Genomic DNA, 19,504 nt, shown 5'->3' on the forward strand with positions numbered 1-19,504 from the left:
TAATATGTTATTGCTATTTCGATTTTACATATTATTTGTCGAGTATTACAGAGGAAGATTTCCTTTCCTTTTATTTAGTTTTAAACGCTGTTTCTAACTGAACGTTGACTGCCCTGAAGGACAAGGTCTTGTGAACTGTGAGGAAGGCATTTACAATACTTTATCTGTCCCATTTATTCATGTCCAGGAATTCTTGCATTTCATTCTTTTTTTCCTCCAATAACATTCTTACTAACTATCTTGACAGAAATCAAGATCAATCCCAAATATTTCAGTTTACTAAAAACAAACTTAATTTTCTTTCGACTCCTTAAGATGTCTAAAGCAAAATTTTGTGCTTTAAAAAATGTGTTAGTTTCCTATCATCCACTCATACCCACTTTTCTCCCTTTGATTAACTGATCATTTAGCAAGCTCCTGGATTTTTAAGCTTTTTTTTTTTTAGAGACTCCTGAGCTTGAGCCATCCTCCTGCCTCAGCATCCCTAGTAGCTTAGATCTCCTGAGTTTTTGACAATTGCTATCATTGATGGGTATTTTCAATTTTCAATTGTTTCTACCCTTCAGATATACTCTAAGTGGGTTGATATACACCTGGAATTGGCAAGCTAAGAAGAGTCAAATCCAGCCTGCCAGTTGTTTTGTATGGTCCCAGAGCTAAGAATGGTTTCTACATTCTGAAATAGTTGAAAAAATAAAAAGAACATTTCATGACACAGGAAGATTCTGTGAAATTCATATTTTGGTGTCCATAAAGCTTTGTTGGAGCATAGGCATACCCCTTCATTTTTACTCCGTCACAATACAGTAGCAGAGTTTTGCAATGGTAGAGTTGAGTCATTATGACAGAGATAGGATGGGCCCACAAAGCCTAAAATATTTATTATCTGATACTTTACAGAAAACGTTTGCTGCCCCTGGTTTATACTATTCCTAAGGTCCAACATGAAAAGGAGTGTTCAGGCTGGACAAATTGTTATTTTGAAACTACCAAGAGTTTTCTGTTCTTTGTGGAAAAACTTGCTCTTCTTTCAGAAAATGTACTTTAATAGGCAGATCCTAAATCACATTTGGGAATAAGAAAAGTCATAATGAAAAACTAAGATTCCTGCATAATATTGAAAAAAGGCTGTTTTTCTTGTGGGCAAAATTACAGACCTGGGGATATTTGTCATGTCTTCTGGCAGGTAAGCCTGAGACTGTGGGTGATAGGGAAACCAATACTCCTCCCTGCCAGGCTTTGCACAAGTAGGGTGAACAGAGACAGGGGAATTAGGATGGGGACAGGGAGGCAGGCCCTACCACTTTGGAGCTGAGGCCAGAGGCAGCCAGACCTCTATGATGGGACCCCAGAAATTTGTCTTCTCTACACTGCATCTCTTGACCCTTCCTTCTTTCCCACCTCCCCCGCCTTTGATGCCTCTCCTACACTCCAGAGGTTAAACACTCAGCTTCTAGACCCAAGCTGCACAAGCTTGAATTTCAACTCTTTTATAATATATACTAGTTTTGTAATCTTGGGTGGGTTCCAGAGGCTTTTCAAATCAATTCACAGAAGGCCATTTCAGAGAGTGACCAACTTGCTGGCCTATGAAAAACATGTCTTTTTAGCTAATTATAAATTTTATGATAATTTGTATTAGATAGGTTACAGGGTCTAAGGAGGTAGTGAAACCTTGGGAATCCACTTGTCTGTGATAGTTTGACTTTCTCCTTGTTCATCTCCTCTGTGCCCCTTGGTCTTGGCTTCTCTTAGTTAAGCCCTCCTCTCTCTGCCTCACAGACTTTGTGACCCTCTCCTTTCAGTGCTCCTATCTCTTCCCCTTGGTATGAATTCACTTTCAGTGAGTTGGCTTTTTGTTAATTGGCGAGCTTCCAGTTACATCACCTCTATGTGCCTCCATTTCCTGGTGTGCAAAATGGGAGATAATAATAATACCTATCTCACATAACTGTCATGAAGACTAAATTGCTTAGAACGGTGCCTGGCCTACAGTAAGCTCTCAGGTTAGCTCAGATATTGTTATCATTGTTATATCTCCAATAGTCCAATGAACTTTGTTAAGCATTGTAGCCACGGTTGGATGTGCTTGGCATGATGTGGAACTAGGAAAGCACCATAGGATACTTTTATCTGATGACTAGAGGTAGTTTGGGGCCAGGGTGGTGTCATGATTTGGAGTGAAATAACTAGTTGAAGTGGTAAATCACCACCAACACAGAGTTATGGAACTTGTCAACATTCCGCAGGAACGCTGAGAATACCTGGGGAGGGAAACCAAATAAAGGACCAGGAGTCCACAGCCACACCGAATCAGGGTCCATCCAGACTCCTTCTGTTTGGGTAGTAGTGAGAAGGCTGGAAAACTTAATAATATCCAGATATCACACACAATTTGACATTTGGTGCTTTGCCAATAAAGGGACACTCTAGTCAGAAATTAAGGCTAAGATCATCTTTAAGGTAAGGCTAATGAAATATTTGTGAAAGTTCTTTGTAATTGTTAAAACACTACACAATTCAAAATTCCAAGCTTCTACGAAAAGAATTTACCAGTATCCAAGCAATACACTGCTTTAGATTATTTCGTTACTTTTGTTGATTCTGTTTGTTTATAGATACCTTCTGGATCCAGTGGTTCACAATGGGCATGGTATGTGGAGCCCTTTAAGGTTATAAAAATTGTTGTGAACTACTACTGTAATTTGTTACAGTATGGGAGGGTGGAACCATGGGTCCTAGATATTTGGTGGTGCATGGAGTGTCCTGCACAATAAAACTTTGTTCCACATCATATGGAATTGTCAGAGGTTCCACACAGGTTTTATTTACATAGATGAATAACCTGTCATAACTGTAAGGAGCACAGAACCTAAATCTGTTTTACATATATGCAGGCCTTTTTAAAAATGAAAGTTTTAATATACATATAAAATTTCTAGGCATACCAATAAGGTACATATAGATTGAGGACAGATTGTATTTTATTGTTGAGAGAAATTTACTAAGAATTATTCAACCATTTTGGGGAAAATCACATTATTGAAGGCAAGACTGTTTACAGTATCAGAGTCACCAATATGATATGCTTTTGAAGTCTGCATTTGACTGTTGCATTCATGCTGATTCCACATGGAAATGCAAACATTCAATCAATTCATTGTCTTCCAATATTCTTTAAGTAAATCCTTGAGTACTACTTAGGCTTTTATTATAAATTATTTTCCATTTATCTTTCCTTTATATTAGGTGTTGTATTAACTATTTTTAAAAATTACATATATGGGTAGGTTGTATCCTCAATGGCTTTCACTTGTAATGGCAGTTTACAAAGTATTTTTTATAAAAAGCATGTGTTGGATGTGAGAGCTAAGAAGCACTGAGGTTAGACTTAAATGCCCAATTTGGGGGAAGGAGAGAGTAAAAAATTTACAATATGCATTTTTCTCTAAGAGTTATAACAACAACCATTTATCAGGTATTTACTGTGTGCACAGTCCTTTGGTGGGTATCTTTGTGCACAGTCCTTTGGTGGGCTCTTTGATCACAGGTATTTCCTGACTCTGTCCTTGGGATACTATGCATTCTATTATACAAACTTGTACGTACCACCCAGGTGGCTCCCCAGCTCCAGACTTAGATATCATGCAAGCTCTAAACCTCCTAGGGTTAAGTGATATTCAGATATCTGTGGTGAAGGGCTTTCTTAGAATTCCAATGTCTCAGACCAATACTTTTAGAAAATATAAAATCATGGGCTTGAATGTTGCCACAACTGCTATACATTTTTAAACATCTCAATTTTGTATTTATCTCGTTGCAGGCCGGTGGCAAACAGTTTGCAGACAGAAGCCACCAGTCTATGGACTACACTTATAGTAGCACTCCTTTAGGCTACTAAGGCACATCATCAATTTTTCTGAATCAGGAAATAGGTAAAAAGCCTTTCTGGTATTAACTGAGAAGTCATCTCAGGAATGAAGATGGGAAAAGCTCATAATTACATCCTGCAAGAGAATCACCCAAGATGAAAGTAAAGAGATAAAGAAGACTTCTTGGTACTTAGGTCAGGTGTGTAGAATGAGAAAAACTGTGTTTAAGAACATGACCTCTGCAGCCAAAGCACCTAGGGTTCAGAATCCTGGCTCTAAATTATAGGGTGGGACCTGGAACAAGTTACCTAACCACTCTGTTTTATTCTTCTGTAAAATGGAAATAATAGAAACTATCTCCTATGGTTATCCTAAAGCTGCAAAGCATTAATATATGAACAGTGCTTGGTATACAATAAGCACTGTTCTGTACACAGGAAGGGATGAATGTCAGCATGGGAGATGAGGGAGTAAGGTAGAAATACCTAGTTTCCTATTTCTGTACTTTAAGCCTGGCTAGTTTGCCTGGAACTTTGTTCTGTACAGTTGTGAGAAATGTCTAAAATAGGGTATTCCAAAAGGCTGCCATTTATAATGTCTTTAAAAAGATCGCTCAGCTTTGTTACTGAGGAAATTGCTGTTGACAGAAACCATCTAGCCATCTAGCAACCTACTGGACATATCCTGGTCTGTGGATGGCCCACAGACCATGAACTAAGTCCCCAGTGGAACACACCATGTTCTTCTCTATACCTATAACCCTTAGGTAAATTTTTAATCTCAGTGAACTGGCACCATCAACTACCTAGTCACTTAAGCCAGAAAACTGGGTGTCATCCTTAATTCCTCCATCTGTCATTCCCCTTATTATTCAGAGGTGTTGATTATTCCTCCTTTAGGCACTCATGTATTGGTGGCCCTGAATAAACTACACCTTTGATGTTCATGCCTCTGCATGATCCACTGCCCTTGAATCTGGGATTAACCGAATACAGCAGAACTGACATTGTGCCAGTTGTGGACTTAGGCCTCAAGAAAGCTCAGCTCTTGGGAACGCTAAGTTGCCATGTAAAAAGACCACTGAAGAAAGACAAAAGACTACATGGAAGAAAACTAAGGAACCCAGGAGACAGCAAGAACTGAAGTTCCAGATATGACCCAGTTGAGCCGCTCCAGCCAGTCCCCAGCTGTCTGAACCATACTAGCTGAGGCACAAAATATGTAAGTGAAGAAGCCAGCCTTCCAGATAGCACGTGGAGTAGACACAAGATGAACCATCTCTGCTGTGCCCTGCCAATCCTGATCTACAGCAACTTGAGAAATAAGAAAATGATTGCTGCTTTAAGCGACTAAGTTTTAAGGTGGTTTGTTGCACAGCAATAAATAATCCAAACAGTCCTTTAATGATACTCACAGGCATTTATCAGGTCTTGCCTCCGTCTCTGAGAAAGGCTCCTGGCCAGTTTCCTGTTTTATTAAAATGTCATGCCCTCCATTGTATCCTTTATGTTGTCAGAGCAATCTTCCTAAACTATCATTTCTCCAATGCTTAAAATTCTTCATGTTCTCTCATCTTATTTAAACAAAAACTCCTTAGTATTCTATGTAATCTGCCTCTCATTGATCCCTTCGTCTCTGTCCCCCCACCTTGCCTTTGCAGTCTATGCTCCAGTCAGATGGAAACTCTTGCTGCCATTGAACATCATGATCTTTCTATACCTCTGTGCCTTTGCATGGGCTATCTCTTCTCCCTAAGACATCCTTGCCTCCTCTAACCTACAAAGGCTTTCATCAAAACACCTGGATGGATTACCCCTTCCAAGAAGCTCTGCTTGAAAACCTCCCCCCCTTGGCTGAGTTAGATGCCCTTTGTGCATGCCTGTATCACACCAGTTATATTAAGAATCAGAGTGACAATTTTCTCAAGTGTTGTAAAGTACATAGCTAATAACATCCTAGAGGAATCAGAGAGAAGTTAATTCATTACATATATGTCCCAGTGCTTAGTTCTCTGGGGGAAGGAATGGCATTGCTTCCAAGAGCTATTCCAAACTACAAATTCTTTTGAGGACAAGGACATACACAGGGCCTTGTTCATGGTCATTTGTTAAATAAAAAGAACACGTGACTAACTACCATCCTTAAAAAAGCTTCAAAGAAAAATTACAGAAATAATCCAAAGAAGTTTTTGATTTTTAAGAACAAATGCCCAGGTTTTCCAAGATATAGTCTCTGCCACCACATCTTAACCAATTTTGTATTCTCTAGGGTCTTGCACATAGTAAGCATCCAATCATTTGTGGACTTGTCTATCTCCTTCATTGTATAAATGATGTCCACCTTGAACTGTAGTCAACTAGGCTTTACAGTGTCACTCAGTGGCTAAAAACAAGTTTGGAGTCCCAGTGCTGAGAACTATTAATACTAGTTTGAATGACCACACAGATAAAACTGTGAAAGTTTGTCATTTACATACAATTTCATTTTGATGAAACACATAATCTTTAACTTACTATATGTTCATTTGGAAAATGGACACAGTGATAGGAGACTAAGAAAACCTCTATCATAAAGTTTCAAGTAATGTGTGAGATACAAATACAGTAAAACTTTAAATAGGTATTCAACCAAAGTTTTATTGGGGTTTTATTGCAATCTACTCTCAGCAACAAGGGGAAAACGACCATAAAAACTCCGGTCAGACTTTACCCAACCAAGCGGTTTTTCATGAATGCTAAAGGTCAGTGTATAGTCAGCTCAGCTTCTATTATCAACTTGAGTACCTCATCATGAATATTTATGCAAGAATGACAAGAGTAAGGCGTCGCAAGATCCTAAGTCATCTAAGATTAAACCATATTTTACATATTATAATTTTTAGGATAGTAAAGTATACCAATACTCTACAATAAAGATTTTTTTAAAAAATGTGTTGGTTAGCCCTTGTTGAATCAAATTCAATTATTAGCTTATTCTTTAAGTACTCCAGTTAATAAAGGTTTAACTGTACTTTAAGAACTCTGACTTTTCCAAAGATACAAAATTAGTTCTTATTTGTCAGGATAAAAATTAAGCTTAAAAACACATTCACACTTGTCCTTAAAAGCATGTTTACATCATATATGAAAGAACAACTCATGCTTGATGACATGGCTTATATAATAAAAAGTCATATGCAAAGGACAACTAGAGGACAATCCTCCCATCCTCACTTCCTGCAAAAAGCCACACTAGGCCTCGGTGTAAAAGTTATATTTTATTGCCATGCTACAAAATGTATGAAGTTGGCACTGATAGGGAGAAATAGAGACAAAGGGTGGAAGGGATAGAGGGCAAATGATGTTGTTACATATACAATAAGGTTTTATTTTAATTAACAGTGGTTAAGTTTTGCCAATATTAAAAATGCAAACCAAAATTTTAAAATGCTGATATGAAACAGCATTAAAATACAATTTATGCATAGTACAGTATCACTTATGTCTTTTATTAGAGAAATATGGAATGTTTATAAAAGAAATCAACTATAGGGGGTAAAATTCATATTTCATATACAATTTGGCAATGGTAGTCCCACTGTTAGACAATCTTTTATAAAGAAAAAATTAAAAATCTAATAAGCTACCTTTATACAAAGTTGCTATATTTATGCCTTTATGTAGGAAAAAAACATTTATAATGCAAATTAGGACATACAATAATCTTACAATATTATACAATGTAATGAAAATAAAAACATAACACAAAGTTTGTCCTTTATAAAATGTATATTTTGCATTTACTAATGCAAATGTGGCACACTGGTGACTACTGTACTATTAATACCAGTCTGTTTCCATGCTATAATTGTCCAATTGTCAGAATTGCAATTATAATGATGCTACAAAAGAACTGTTATACCCCCAAAAAATGAGGAAGTAGGGATGGGGAGTAGAAATGTAAAGAACAGGAAAGATAGATAGGGTGCTGGTTTGGGCAGAGTATATTGTGGTATGTCATAAAATATTTGTTAAATTTTCAAGCCAAAAACATTTTCTTTACATTCTATAATTTCGTACCAATGCCTTTATTCAAATTTGGCAAACATCAAGGAAAAAGTAATTAGTACCATATACCTCACATATCAGAAATATGAATGAGATGCCAATACATCGCTTACTTCTGAATGATGTCTCTGATGGTATGTCTATTTCAAGAATATATATTTATACACACACACTACACATTGCACAAAACACTTGGGCATTATGAATAAGGAACAGCACAAGGGGAATTGGAAAGTACGTTTTAGCTTGTTAAAACCCTTGAGGCAAAAATATGGTGGCACATTGTTGGGAAATTATGAAAACATAAGGCCCCTGTCCCATTTTTAATAGAACATCATTGAGGTACATTTTTATATGCTGTGCCACAGATTTGGGGTGGGGTGGGAACAGAAACACAAGCTTGACTTATTCTGATAACATTGAACTGGGGGTCAACATTAATATCTATAAAAACAAAGATTACTTGGCAAATTTTCCTAAGTCTCAAATGTGATCTATTCTGGATATACTGGAAGTAAAAAGCTTTTTGCTGAGTCTTCAAGAGTAAAGTGCATATCTCATCACTCCACAGCAGCAGTAAATAAAAGGAACTATTTGCCAATCTTCCTGGAGGGAGGGAAGGCACCATATTTTCATTTTTAAAGGAAGATGAAACTGGGAAATAAAACACACTAACAAAAAACACAGGTATTACCAATATCAGTTTTCAACCCTGGTCTGGGATAAATGCTATTACGATCTATATGGTTAAAAGAGGATTACTGTCTGGGGAAAAACGTATGAACAATGATTATATTTCCAAAACCAAAAAGTAGAATCACATAGTCTATCAATAGAAAATCTAAAATTAGGTCTGTCTCAGAAAATCTGAGACATATGGCCACAATTATATGCCAATAAAATATCTCATTCTAAAATGCACCTGGTAATAGGTACATTCTTCCAGGACAGAGCTAATGCCCATGACTAGACTACTCAAAAGACAAGGAGTATTCTAAATTACTTTTTATTAAATAGGAACACAGGTGATTTCCAGAAGACATCTAGAAATTAACACCAGTTGTATATATCTTCCTAATACTCTTATAGTACCTAAAATCAAATTCTTAGCAGACAAATTGGTCCCATTTTCATTTTTAAAGCACATAGTATTTAAAGCATAAACTGTAATGATTATATTGGAGTTATCTAAAAAATATAAAAACTAATTAGAATCTGGAAGAAAAAAATGAAAAGGATGAAGGGAAACAAAGTATCCAACCTCCAAAGTGAATAAATAGATGAGCCCTTTCATTTGGAGATTAATGTTCTGCCTTGACTGCTTATTTCAGAGAAAACCATGTGCATTGGTTCCATCATAATTCTTACTCCATGTTAAAAAAGCCATTACATAAATTTGGCACAATTAGCAATTTACTCAGAAGAAAGGATAAATGGAAAAATATATTAAAAATGGAAACTGCACATCTATACCACTGCTCTTTTTAAGAGAACAGTGAACACTTTAGTAAGCACCAAGTTCACAGGGGAGAAAAAGGGGGGAAAAGAAAATTCTGCTATGCACACAAAATGATAAAAGATATCGATACTGATTTATGATAAAGACACTGAAAATGGCACTGAAAATAAAGACACCTTTAATAATTTATTTTTTAATAATGGCCCCACTCTATCATTCTGCTAATCCATTCATTGTCCTATGATAGATTATTTATTGAATAGGTTGGATGCTATATCGCTAAAACTTTTTCATGCTAAATTAACCTTAGTTACATCTGGTAGATCCAGATCGATATCTCAAACTTCCTCATATCAAGAGAAAACAGTAAAATATTTTGCAAGGTTATCTGGCCTTCTTTCCACTCTATCTTCTCTTGTATTCTCTAGTGTTTGGGAAATTGGAACATCCTTAATTTTCCAAGAGTATGACAAATGGACTCTCTTCAGTTTATATAAACTTCAGTTCATTTTGAATCCTAAAAATTATGACACAATCTCATTGCTACAAGGCTTCCAATGCACATGCTATGCTGGCAACGGTATTAACATTTCATTGGAATCAAAAAATAATCAAAGATCCAGCTACAAGTGAAAGGACAGCAGAGCTGAGGAACACTAGAGTGGGCAGAGTACAACTGCAGCCATGTAGCTGAGGGAATCACTGCTAAAGTGCTGGGGGGAGTGCCCACAGAGAAAACACAGTACCTTTAGGGAACTTTGCATGTTAAAAGTATCTTCCTTTTTTTTCTCAGCTGCTAAAGAGATCACCTATGGACACAAGTAAAATTTAAAATTGAGATAATGTTTTTATCACCTTGAAAAGTAAACAGTATATAAATAAATACTGGACAAGGGCAACCCTGTTATAGTATAACAGTAAGTTCCAAATGAACCTTCAAAACCACAATTTGACAAAACTGCAAACTAAAAAACAACGAACACATAATCCAATTTCAAAACTATATACAAGCACAAACATTTTAAATTGAAAAAGACATTAAGCAACAAAATAAGACAGCCCAAACACCAAAGAAAAAAACTGAAGATAAATGGAAACCTAATGGCACAATGCCTCCAGAAAACAATGTGTTGTCAATAATCTATAGGAGAGAATCTTTCAAGAGATTATGATTCAGATTTTCAAATGTTTTTGGGTAAAGTGACCTGAGACTGATTCTTGAGCCTATTGTAATTCTGAGTAAGATATCTATCTGGACATGTCCTTCAAATGACATCATGAGATGAGTAAACAGAAAATCTTATCTCCCTCCTGCCTTTCAATATATCAACAGTAAACCATATTCATGGATGTAGGACTCTTTCTAATGACACTGAAGGCAAAGGAGCTGACTGGTATAAAAGGAGGTATGGTACTTCTGTTTTCCTTTACATATGTTTTGGCTCAAGTCAAAAAGCCTTTAATTAATGAAATAAAGGATTCCTCATGTTACATGCTGGAGGCCACATACTGTGAGCAGTGAATCTACAAATTACTTTCAAAGCCTAGAGTTATCTGTTAGCAATACACATTGTCAAGAGGCTTTATAAAAAGTTTTAAATACCAACCATGACTTAGACATGAAAGATATGCGTAAGTCCGGAATATTGATAAAAATCAACCAGCATGTCATTCACTTCAACTCTCATTTTAAATAGGCACTGTGAAAATGGGAATGCTGCTATACAATGAGTAGTATATAATGAAAATTAGTGTTCTTTAAGGAGTACCTGCTCTACATTAATTCCCTTTAGTTAAAGATGCACATGAAATATTCAGAAAAAAATTTTATCAGTCTATAAAAGGAGTTAGTGTTTAGAAATGAAAATGAAGCACTTGCATCTTCATTTTTAAAAATTTCACAAAGGTGCAAACAACATAATGCTTTCCAGGCTCACATGGGCAGATCAGTACTATTATGTCTAGTTTTCCTAGATGTACCATCGTCTCGTGGCAGTGCTTTCTGCAAATTTGACATAGCAGCAGTTCTCTCGATGTCTATCACAGCATACAGCTCTGTGCGCCTGGTAGGGGTTTGTGGAAGGGGAGTGGTAGGTGTTTTCGGAGTCTGAGGGTTGTCAGAGTCACTGCCACCTTCCAAGTCAACCTGTATGTAATTGAGCTGCCTGTGTTCTAAACTTGGGCGTCTGATATCAAAGTTAAAGACTGTCGGTGTACAGTCCCGACGCCTTGAATATTCTATTTTGTGAGCACTTGCCGGCACTGTTACATTCTCTGTATTTACATAGTTATGCATTGGATCTAGATTATTATGGTAGCCATTTAGAGATGGGGTCTTTGGTCCTAAATTGTCGTCTTCATCCCTACTTAGCTTGCGGGCTTCCCAAACAGGAGGCAAAGATGGTAAATTTTCATAGTTTAACAATGCAGTTCTTCTCTGAGCAGAGTTGTTGATATTCTGGGTATCTGAGGTACTGGTGGATGTCAGACGACCTCTCCTGACCCCTGAGGCACTAGGGATAGATAGCCCATTTATATTTTCATACACCAGTTTGTTAACAGAGGGTGCATCTCTTCGTTCATCACTGTCATAGCCAGTGTCCCATTCTGTGTTATTTGCACCACTTCCACTAACTTGATCTTTTCCAAGTTGCTCCAGTTTCTCTTTTTCCATTAATTGCTTTTGAACAGGGGTTGGTCCTAAAACAAACTTGACACTTTCGGGTTCAAGAAGAATCTGAGGGTCCCTGTCCTCAATGCTACTTGGTTCTTCTTTTGGTGTGTTACTTTCAGCATTAGAAACCCTCGCCTCCAATGGGACATGCACACTTGTGCGGTTTTTCCGTTCTTCTTGCACACCTGTAGTGTTAACATAGGTATGGACCTAAAATGAAACAGAAAGTGAATGAGTAATTTACTTAAAAAGCAAAACAAAAAAAGCCTGACCATATCGGTTAATTTTATTAACTTTCTCTCTCTAAATGTACATAAAAACTTCTGCACCTATTTTTTATTAATAAAAAGATGGGAGAAGACGAAGAAGGTAGAAATATCTTCCTAATTTGACAAAAGAATTACTACTTTAAAATAACATGCAGCATTATATTTGATGGTGAAACACAAGTGTTGTGTAAAAAAAAAAATTAAGAACCAAACAGGGATTATCATTTTGATGCAGTTCTAAAAGTTCTCATCAATGCATTAAAACATGATTCAGAAATAAGAAATAACAAGTATTGAAAAAGAAATAAATTTATCATTATTTACTGATGATCTATCTGACTGTATAAAGAGATAAACCCTATTAGATTTAATAAGAGTTCTGTAAAACACATAGATATAAAATAGATACCACCAAGTAAGAAATTATCACTATTTGGAAAAGCTCAATGGCATTTTGGGGAGATAATATAAAAATGTTGGCAAACTTTATACATAAAATTTTAAAGATTCAAAAATGAAATGCAAAATTGGGAAAAATATAATTATGGTAAGTAATATAAGAACTCACTATGTAAAAAGTACAAAGAAATTTATTTTAAAAACACTAAAAACCAGATGTGAAACATTCCATGCATGCGGGCAGCTGCAGTGGGCCACAGAAGATGGTGGTCTCCACAGGAGTTAAAGCTCCTCATAATTTTTGCTTGTTGGAAGAACTTGAAGAAGGACAAAAAGGAGGCGGTGATGGCATAGTTAGCTGGGGCCTTGAAGATGATGAAGATATGACACTTACAAGGTGGATAGGCATGATTATTAGGCCACCAAGGACAAATTATGAAAACAGAATATATAGCTTGAAAGTAGAATGTGGACTTAAATACCCAGAAGCTCCTCCACCAGTTAGATTTGTAACCAAAATTAATATGAATGGAATAAATAATTCCAGTGGGATGGTGGATGCATGGAACATACTGGTATTAGCAAAATGGCAAAATTCATATAGCATTAAAGTTGTACTTCAAGAGCTAAGACATCTAATGATGTCCAAAGAAAATATGAAGCTTCCACAGTCACCAGAAGGACAAGCATACAAAGGTTAATTTTCGTGAATCTCAAACTTATCTTGAATCAACAACCTTCTACTCATGTTAACATCTTGATTAAATATCACAGTGCAAAGTACCCACACAGTAAAAAGTAAAAATTTTTTTTTAATTTTTAAATTTTAAATTTTTTAAATTTTTACTTCCAGGTGGAAGTAAAAATTTCCACCTGGTAAAAATGACCTGGACATTTATAATACCCACTAAATAAGAATATATTTAATATATGTACACCATTATGTTTTCAGATAACAGGAGGAAAAATGCAGCACAATTTTTTTTTCTCTTGTTAAGGTACTGTCATTTAAACATAAACCTGGAATACTCGAGATAGAATTCAGGATTACAAGATGAAAGCATGAAGAGAACGCGGATGGCAGTGGAAGCATGTCTTTTTTCTGAAAAGTAAAAATCTCAAGAAGGAAAAACAGAAATGGCATGCTTTATCCATCTTGCTTAGTGAAAGAGCTGCAGTTAAAATTGTTTAAAATAGCAGGTACAATGAATACCGTCACAAATTGTTAATTTTTGATGCGGTGTTGGTGCTGACTACCAGTAGTATCAAAAATATGTTCAGGGCCGGGCGCGGTGGCTCAAGCCTGTAATCCTAGCTCTCTGGGAGGCCGAGGCGGGCGGATTGCTCGAGGTCAGGAGTTCGAGACCAGCCTGAGCAAGAGCGAGACCCTGTCTCTACTATAAATAGAAAGAAATTAATTGGCCAACTAATATAGAACAAAAAAAAAAAAAAAAAAAAAATTAGCCGGGCATGGTGGCACATGCCTGTAGTCCCAGCTACCCGGGAGGCTGAGGCAGGAGGATTGCTTGAGCCCAGGAGTTTGAGGTTGCTGTGAGCTAGACTGATGCCACGGCACTCACTCTAGCCTGGGCAACAAAGTGAGACTCTGTCTCAAAAAAAAAAAAATAAAAAAAAATAAAAAAAAAATATGTTCAGGATTGTTTTGATACCTGTATTTATAATTTAAAAAATGTTGGGGGAGGGTTGATGAGTTTCTGTTAAAAGCTATTACTGTGTGTTACATGTAACAGACATGATAAATATTTGTTTACAGTCTTTGTTTAACAAACCATGCATTTAATATTAAGTGAAGTCAACAAAAAGGAAATAGGTGCATAGATATGTGATTCTGAGATTAAAGATAGTGCTAAAATGTAAATAAAATGTGGAATGTGTCCTAAAAAAAAAAAACGACTAAAAACCTCTTAATGGTAAATAACATATGGTTTATAAAAGATAGGTAGAATTAATTAATACAGAGGTAATGTTCAACCAGATACTTCCACAAATGAAAACTAGAATAATCAGGAACACTAAATAGCTCCATAACAACATCAGTAACAATACTTTCCTACTAGTAAGTAGTTCAATAATTATAAAGACTACAATATGAAAAGCAGCAGAAATTCTTAATCCATTGGAGGTTCTTATACGGGAACGGACCTTATGTCTTTCTTAATCTATAGATGCACCTCTCCTGTGAACCCACAAATTCCATTTATGCTTCATTTCCCTGAACACTTGCATATATTTGAGCACATGCCAGCAAATACATGCTATTTCCTATTTACTTCACTATAGAAGTAATTTACAAACAGTAAAAGTTAAAAGTATTAGCACAGTAATATTTTAACTCCAGTCATTATTGCTGTTAATACAGGAGCACATGCTTACTTGTTCCTCAGCCACAAGCAAAGGATGTGTAGATTCTTCACCTACTGAAGGCAGGCGAGCACTTCCCACGGAAGGATGTCTGCTTGAAGGATGGGATGAAGCATCTCCAAATGAGGGATAGCGAGGATATCCATTAGGTAAGTTCTGAGCAGCAAACCCTGGAGCTGAATTTTTGTTTATTTGTATATGGAGAAAGGCAGGATATGGGGCAAGGCAGAGAGAATAAAAATGAATAAGAATCTAATCTGCACTGAGAAGATTTAAAAAGGTGTTTCTGGCAAGACAGCAGAAATCAGAACACAAATAGCACCCTCATGCATTTTAGATAATACAAGATATTTAATGTTTTCATTTTAAAAATATTTGAAATGTTTATAACTATAGCTAAGTTTTTTTTTAATTGACAACTATTAGACTTCTGTTAACCAATGGTGACTTCTAGTGTGTTATAAATCAAATATCCACAAATGTCTATAATTCAAAATGTGAGAGGGAAAAAAGAAAAAAAAAGAAAAAAATAAACAAAAAAAGAAAAAAAAGAAAAAAAAAATGTGAGAGGGAAAATGGGTACTTACTTGTAGGTGTTCGAGGTGTTCTGGGGACTTCCAATTCTGTCTGATGATTATTTCTTTCTACAACTGGCTCTTCTACCACATTTATACTATTATTTTGCATAATCTCTTGCAACATGTTAAATAATTCTTCTGCACGGGCACACTTAAAGGCAAAGATTCCTACAAATACACACCAAAAGGGAAAAATGGCTATCATGCCTTTAGAAAAGCTACAGGAATACCTACCAAGGAATAGAACTATAATGCATGCATTCTATATACCAGTAGCAAAAAAAGCCTGTTACATAAATGTCTGATAAACTAATGATTTTCCCTGTTTGAAAACAAACACAAAAGAAAAGTTCACAGAATAATTTTCATTTGTCTAAGGGAAATGGCCCAAAACAAAGCAGACAAAAACCAAGATTTGCACACTTAACACTAGTCTGCTTTTTAACAGCAGAGGGAGCCCAATTCACCACTATCAAGGTGATCATTTACCATTTAATAGGCTCTTTGCTAGGTGTTTTTCAATCATTATCTTGCTTATTACAATAATTCTGTAAGATAGGTATGTCCACTCTCCTTTTATAGAGAAGATACAACAGAAGTCATGTAACTCTCCAAGACCATTCAAGTAGCAGGTGACAAAAAAAATCAAACCATGTTCTGTTTGACTCCAAAGTTTAGGTTCTTCCCCCAACAAGTTATAACAATAAAGACACTTTTAGTCAATTTAGCAGGACTAATCATTTACTAAAAATCTTAAAGTTAACACAAGCCAAAATCTCTGACATAGAAAATGTGCTTAACAAACACTTGATAAATGAATATAGTTTATTATCTTTTCTTAGTAATCCACTTATTTTGGGAATTTTTTCTTTCAAGAGGAAAACAAAATACTAATTTAAATACTATATATAGATTAACTAAAAGAACAAAATTTAAAATAGGATAATATTTGGAAAAAAAAAAAGGCTCTATCTACCTTGTCCAGTTTGACACCTTCGACCACTTTCAAAAGAAAAGAGATTCGAGTCATAGCCATAGCGCCGCAGGCAGAGGTAATGCCATTTTACCGAGTCACGTTTGCGGGTGTATAAAATCAGCTCTGTGTCTGTAAGTTCCATTATGCCAGAACCTAACTCATTCCCATCATCATCCACATTAATGACCTAAAAACAGAAGGTGATAGCCATACAAATATTTTACCAATTCTTCAGAAAAATGCCTTGTTGCTGATTGGTTAAGTTATGTGCTCATTTGTTAGTTCATTCATCAACCAATGTATGTGCAGGGCATGAACTATAAAACAGTATAATACCCAGTTCATATCTGTAATAAATTTACTTTCCCACTAGGGAGACAATATATACAAACACAAAGTCAACACCACAGAATTGTGTATGATTAATTGTCAAATAAATGCAAAAGAGGCTGCAGAAGGCCGGAATTGTGGCTTAAGGCTCTTGAGAAACTTTCATTTAAGAGGAGGAGGGACTTTAGCTGGACCTTCAGTACAATTAAATTTAGACAGGAAATAAAATAAGAGGGAAAACCTAGTGGGTCAGGGGATGTAGGACACATCATAAAGATGCAATGCTAAATCAGTACAAACAAGGTACCTTTCAAAGAGATCAAAATAAGATTAGCACGGAGTTCATATAAGGAAAGGTCTTACACTGCTGAGCTTCAGAAAACATCCAAAGACTAATAACAGGTAACATTTATGGATAAGTTACTATTCCCCTGGGAATGAGCAAAGTGTTATATATTATTTTTCTTATTTAACCCTCATAACAATCCTAGACTGCATTGTACAAATATGGAATTAAAACTTAGTGATAACGTAACTTGCCCAAGGTCACAAAGCCATGAAGTAACAGAAGTGTGACTTACACCCAAGTTTGTGTGATCCAGAGGCTATGATTTATAGCAGACTGAGGTCAGATTACGACAGAGACACTAAATGGCCATGGGAGCATTTAGCCTAAAGGTAACAGAACACCAACCACAGAAGTTTTAGCAAACAAGTTAAGGAATGATGAAAGAGGAAGATTAACTTGATGGTGACTACAGGATGAATCACGGGGTGACTAGAGGTAGATTCCATTTAAGAAATCGTTCAGGCACACATGAAAAGGCCCCTGAAAAATGGCATTTTAAAGACAGTATTACCAGAACTGTGTGGCTATTAGATACAGAAGACCAATGGAAAAGTAAAAAGAGAATTCCATACTGTCAGTAAGAAAAAGTTGTCCTTATTTATTAAACCCAGAAAAGGCAGAGTGGAAAAAAGGGAAATATAAAAGTCTAGTGATAAAAGTCAGAAGGTAAGATATATTAAATGTAGTAAAAGAGGAGCATCCAACTAGGGAGTAAGATATATAACTCAACCAGTTTTACTGACCTTAAACTTGTTCCGATGGTTATCTGGGACAGTGTCTTTATCTGGACAGCTACAACAGCTACCCATGGCTTCTTCAGAAGACCATGTGAGCACTACATGAGAAATAATTTGAAAAAAATTACTCGATGTAGGATATAAAAATTCTAACAGAAAAATACTTTAGAAATTATCTAACACACACATTATTTTGATGCAAAAAAATTAAGCCCAACAAGGCACATGGCTAAAGCCAGATTTCACACAACTAGTCAATCTTGCTCAATAACAAGAATAAATTTTGTGGGGTGGATGTGATAGAGATCTCAAATTTCTAGTTTAATTTGCAAAGGTCTGCCTATTCTAAAATTATCTTAAAAACAAACCAATTTAAGGTCTCTCATATAATACTATGGAAATATTTATGGTTACTTAATTAAGAGTTAATCATGGAATTAATTAATAATTAAGAGTTAATCACAGAATTAATCCTTTGTCACTTATCAAGAATTTCATGTTCTTTTCTTAAAAAATTACTAAAGGGATGCTAGACTTCTGGCTTGGCTGGTATTTTAATTCTTATTACACTTTAGTATCTCTTATGTACTCCACAAGATAACAGTTCATTGATAAATAAGACATAAAATCAAATTTCAAACAATACCTTAATAAGATAGAAAGACAACTCAAAATCCAAGCAGTAGTGTAACACACAGAATAGTGACAAATTGATATAGTAAGTCTATTTAATATTCCTTTCCCAGAAAGCTAGAGATAAGATGTTATATAGGTGACATTAACTGTTCAGGAACATTCTGAATGAACAAGGGAAAAATTCAAAGCATCACTTACAAATAAGGGAAAGAATCAGAATGAATGTGACAACATTTGAAAAAGAGGGAGAGAAGAAGGAAGCACAGAAGCTACAAAACATTACAAATCTGGTTGAAACTTGCTTAAAATTATTCAGTGGATCTCCACCACCTTCAAGATAAAATTTAAAACTTAGTTATCACCTAACGTCCTTCACAATCTGATTCCTGTCTACAGGTTGACTCTAAACTCTCCCTTCTCTCTGCCTCAAGCGCTACCCTTACTCCATCCAGACTGGATCTGTAGTTTTCCCAAAGCACCTTGTTTTCTCACATCCTTCCACATTGCTCCCCTTCTGTGTCTCTCCTTTCTAAAGATTCAACTCAGAATACTATGCCTCTAGGAAGCCTTCCCTGACTCAAACCAACTGGTGAGTTACACTTCTGATGTATCATCCCTCTACCCCTGCCCCAAAGCACCCCAGGCTTCCCAGTAGCATAGCATCTCCCACACTTTGTACTTAATAGAAATTGTCATAAGGTGGTCTGTTTATCTATCTTCTTCCCTCCACTAGGAGCTCTTTTCCAGCAGGGGCAAACCTTACTCAATTCCACATTCATTCACAGTAGGTGCCTCAG

General features: G+C 36.0%; 1 protein-coding gene and 1 pseudogene across 2 annotated transcripts in view; one reads left to right on the forward strand and one right to left on the reverse strand.

Annotated features, from left to right (window-relative positions):
- Positions 1-2,401: 2,401 nt before the first annotated feature.
- The window catches only part of FRS2 (fibroblast growth factor receptor substrate 2), a 104,826-nt gene continuing 87,723 nt past the window's right edge, over positions 2,402-19,504 (reverse strand). For both annotated transcript variants that reach the window (XM_012788716.2, XM_012788717.2), the window contains 5 exons: positions 18,078-18,169; positions 16,656-16,842; positions 15,689-15,847; positions 15,114-15,277; positions 2,402-12,261 (listed from right to left, as the gene is read on the reverse strand). In XM_012788716.2, the coding sequence (XP_012644170.1) occupies positions 11,311-12,261; positions 15,114-15,277; positions 15,689-15,847; positions 16,656-16,842; positions 18,078-18,169 (1,553 nt within the window). In that variant the 3' untranslated portion in view covers positions 2,402-11,310. The remainder of the gene's footprint in view (positions 12,262-15,113; positions 15,278-15,688; positions 15,848-16,655; positions 16,843-18,077; positions 18,170-19,504) is intronic.
- On the forward strand, positions 12,983-13,420 carry LOC142873307 (ubiquitin-conjugating enzyme E2 variant 2 pseudogene; annotated as a pseudogene).

Source organism: Microcebus murinus, chromosome 10, assembly GCF_040939455.1.
Source record: "Microcebus murinus isolate Inina chromosome 10, M.murinus_Inina_mat1.0, whole genome shotgun sequence".
NCBI classification, from domain to species: Eukaryota; Metazoa; Chordata; class Mammalia; order Primates; family Cheirogaleidae; genus Microcebus; species Microcebus murinus.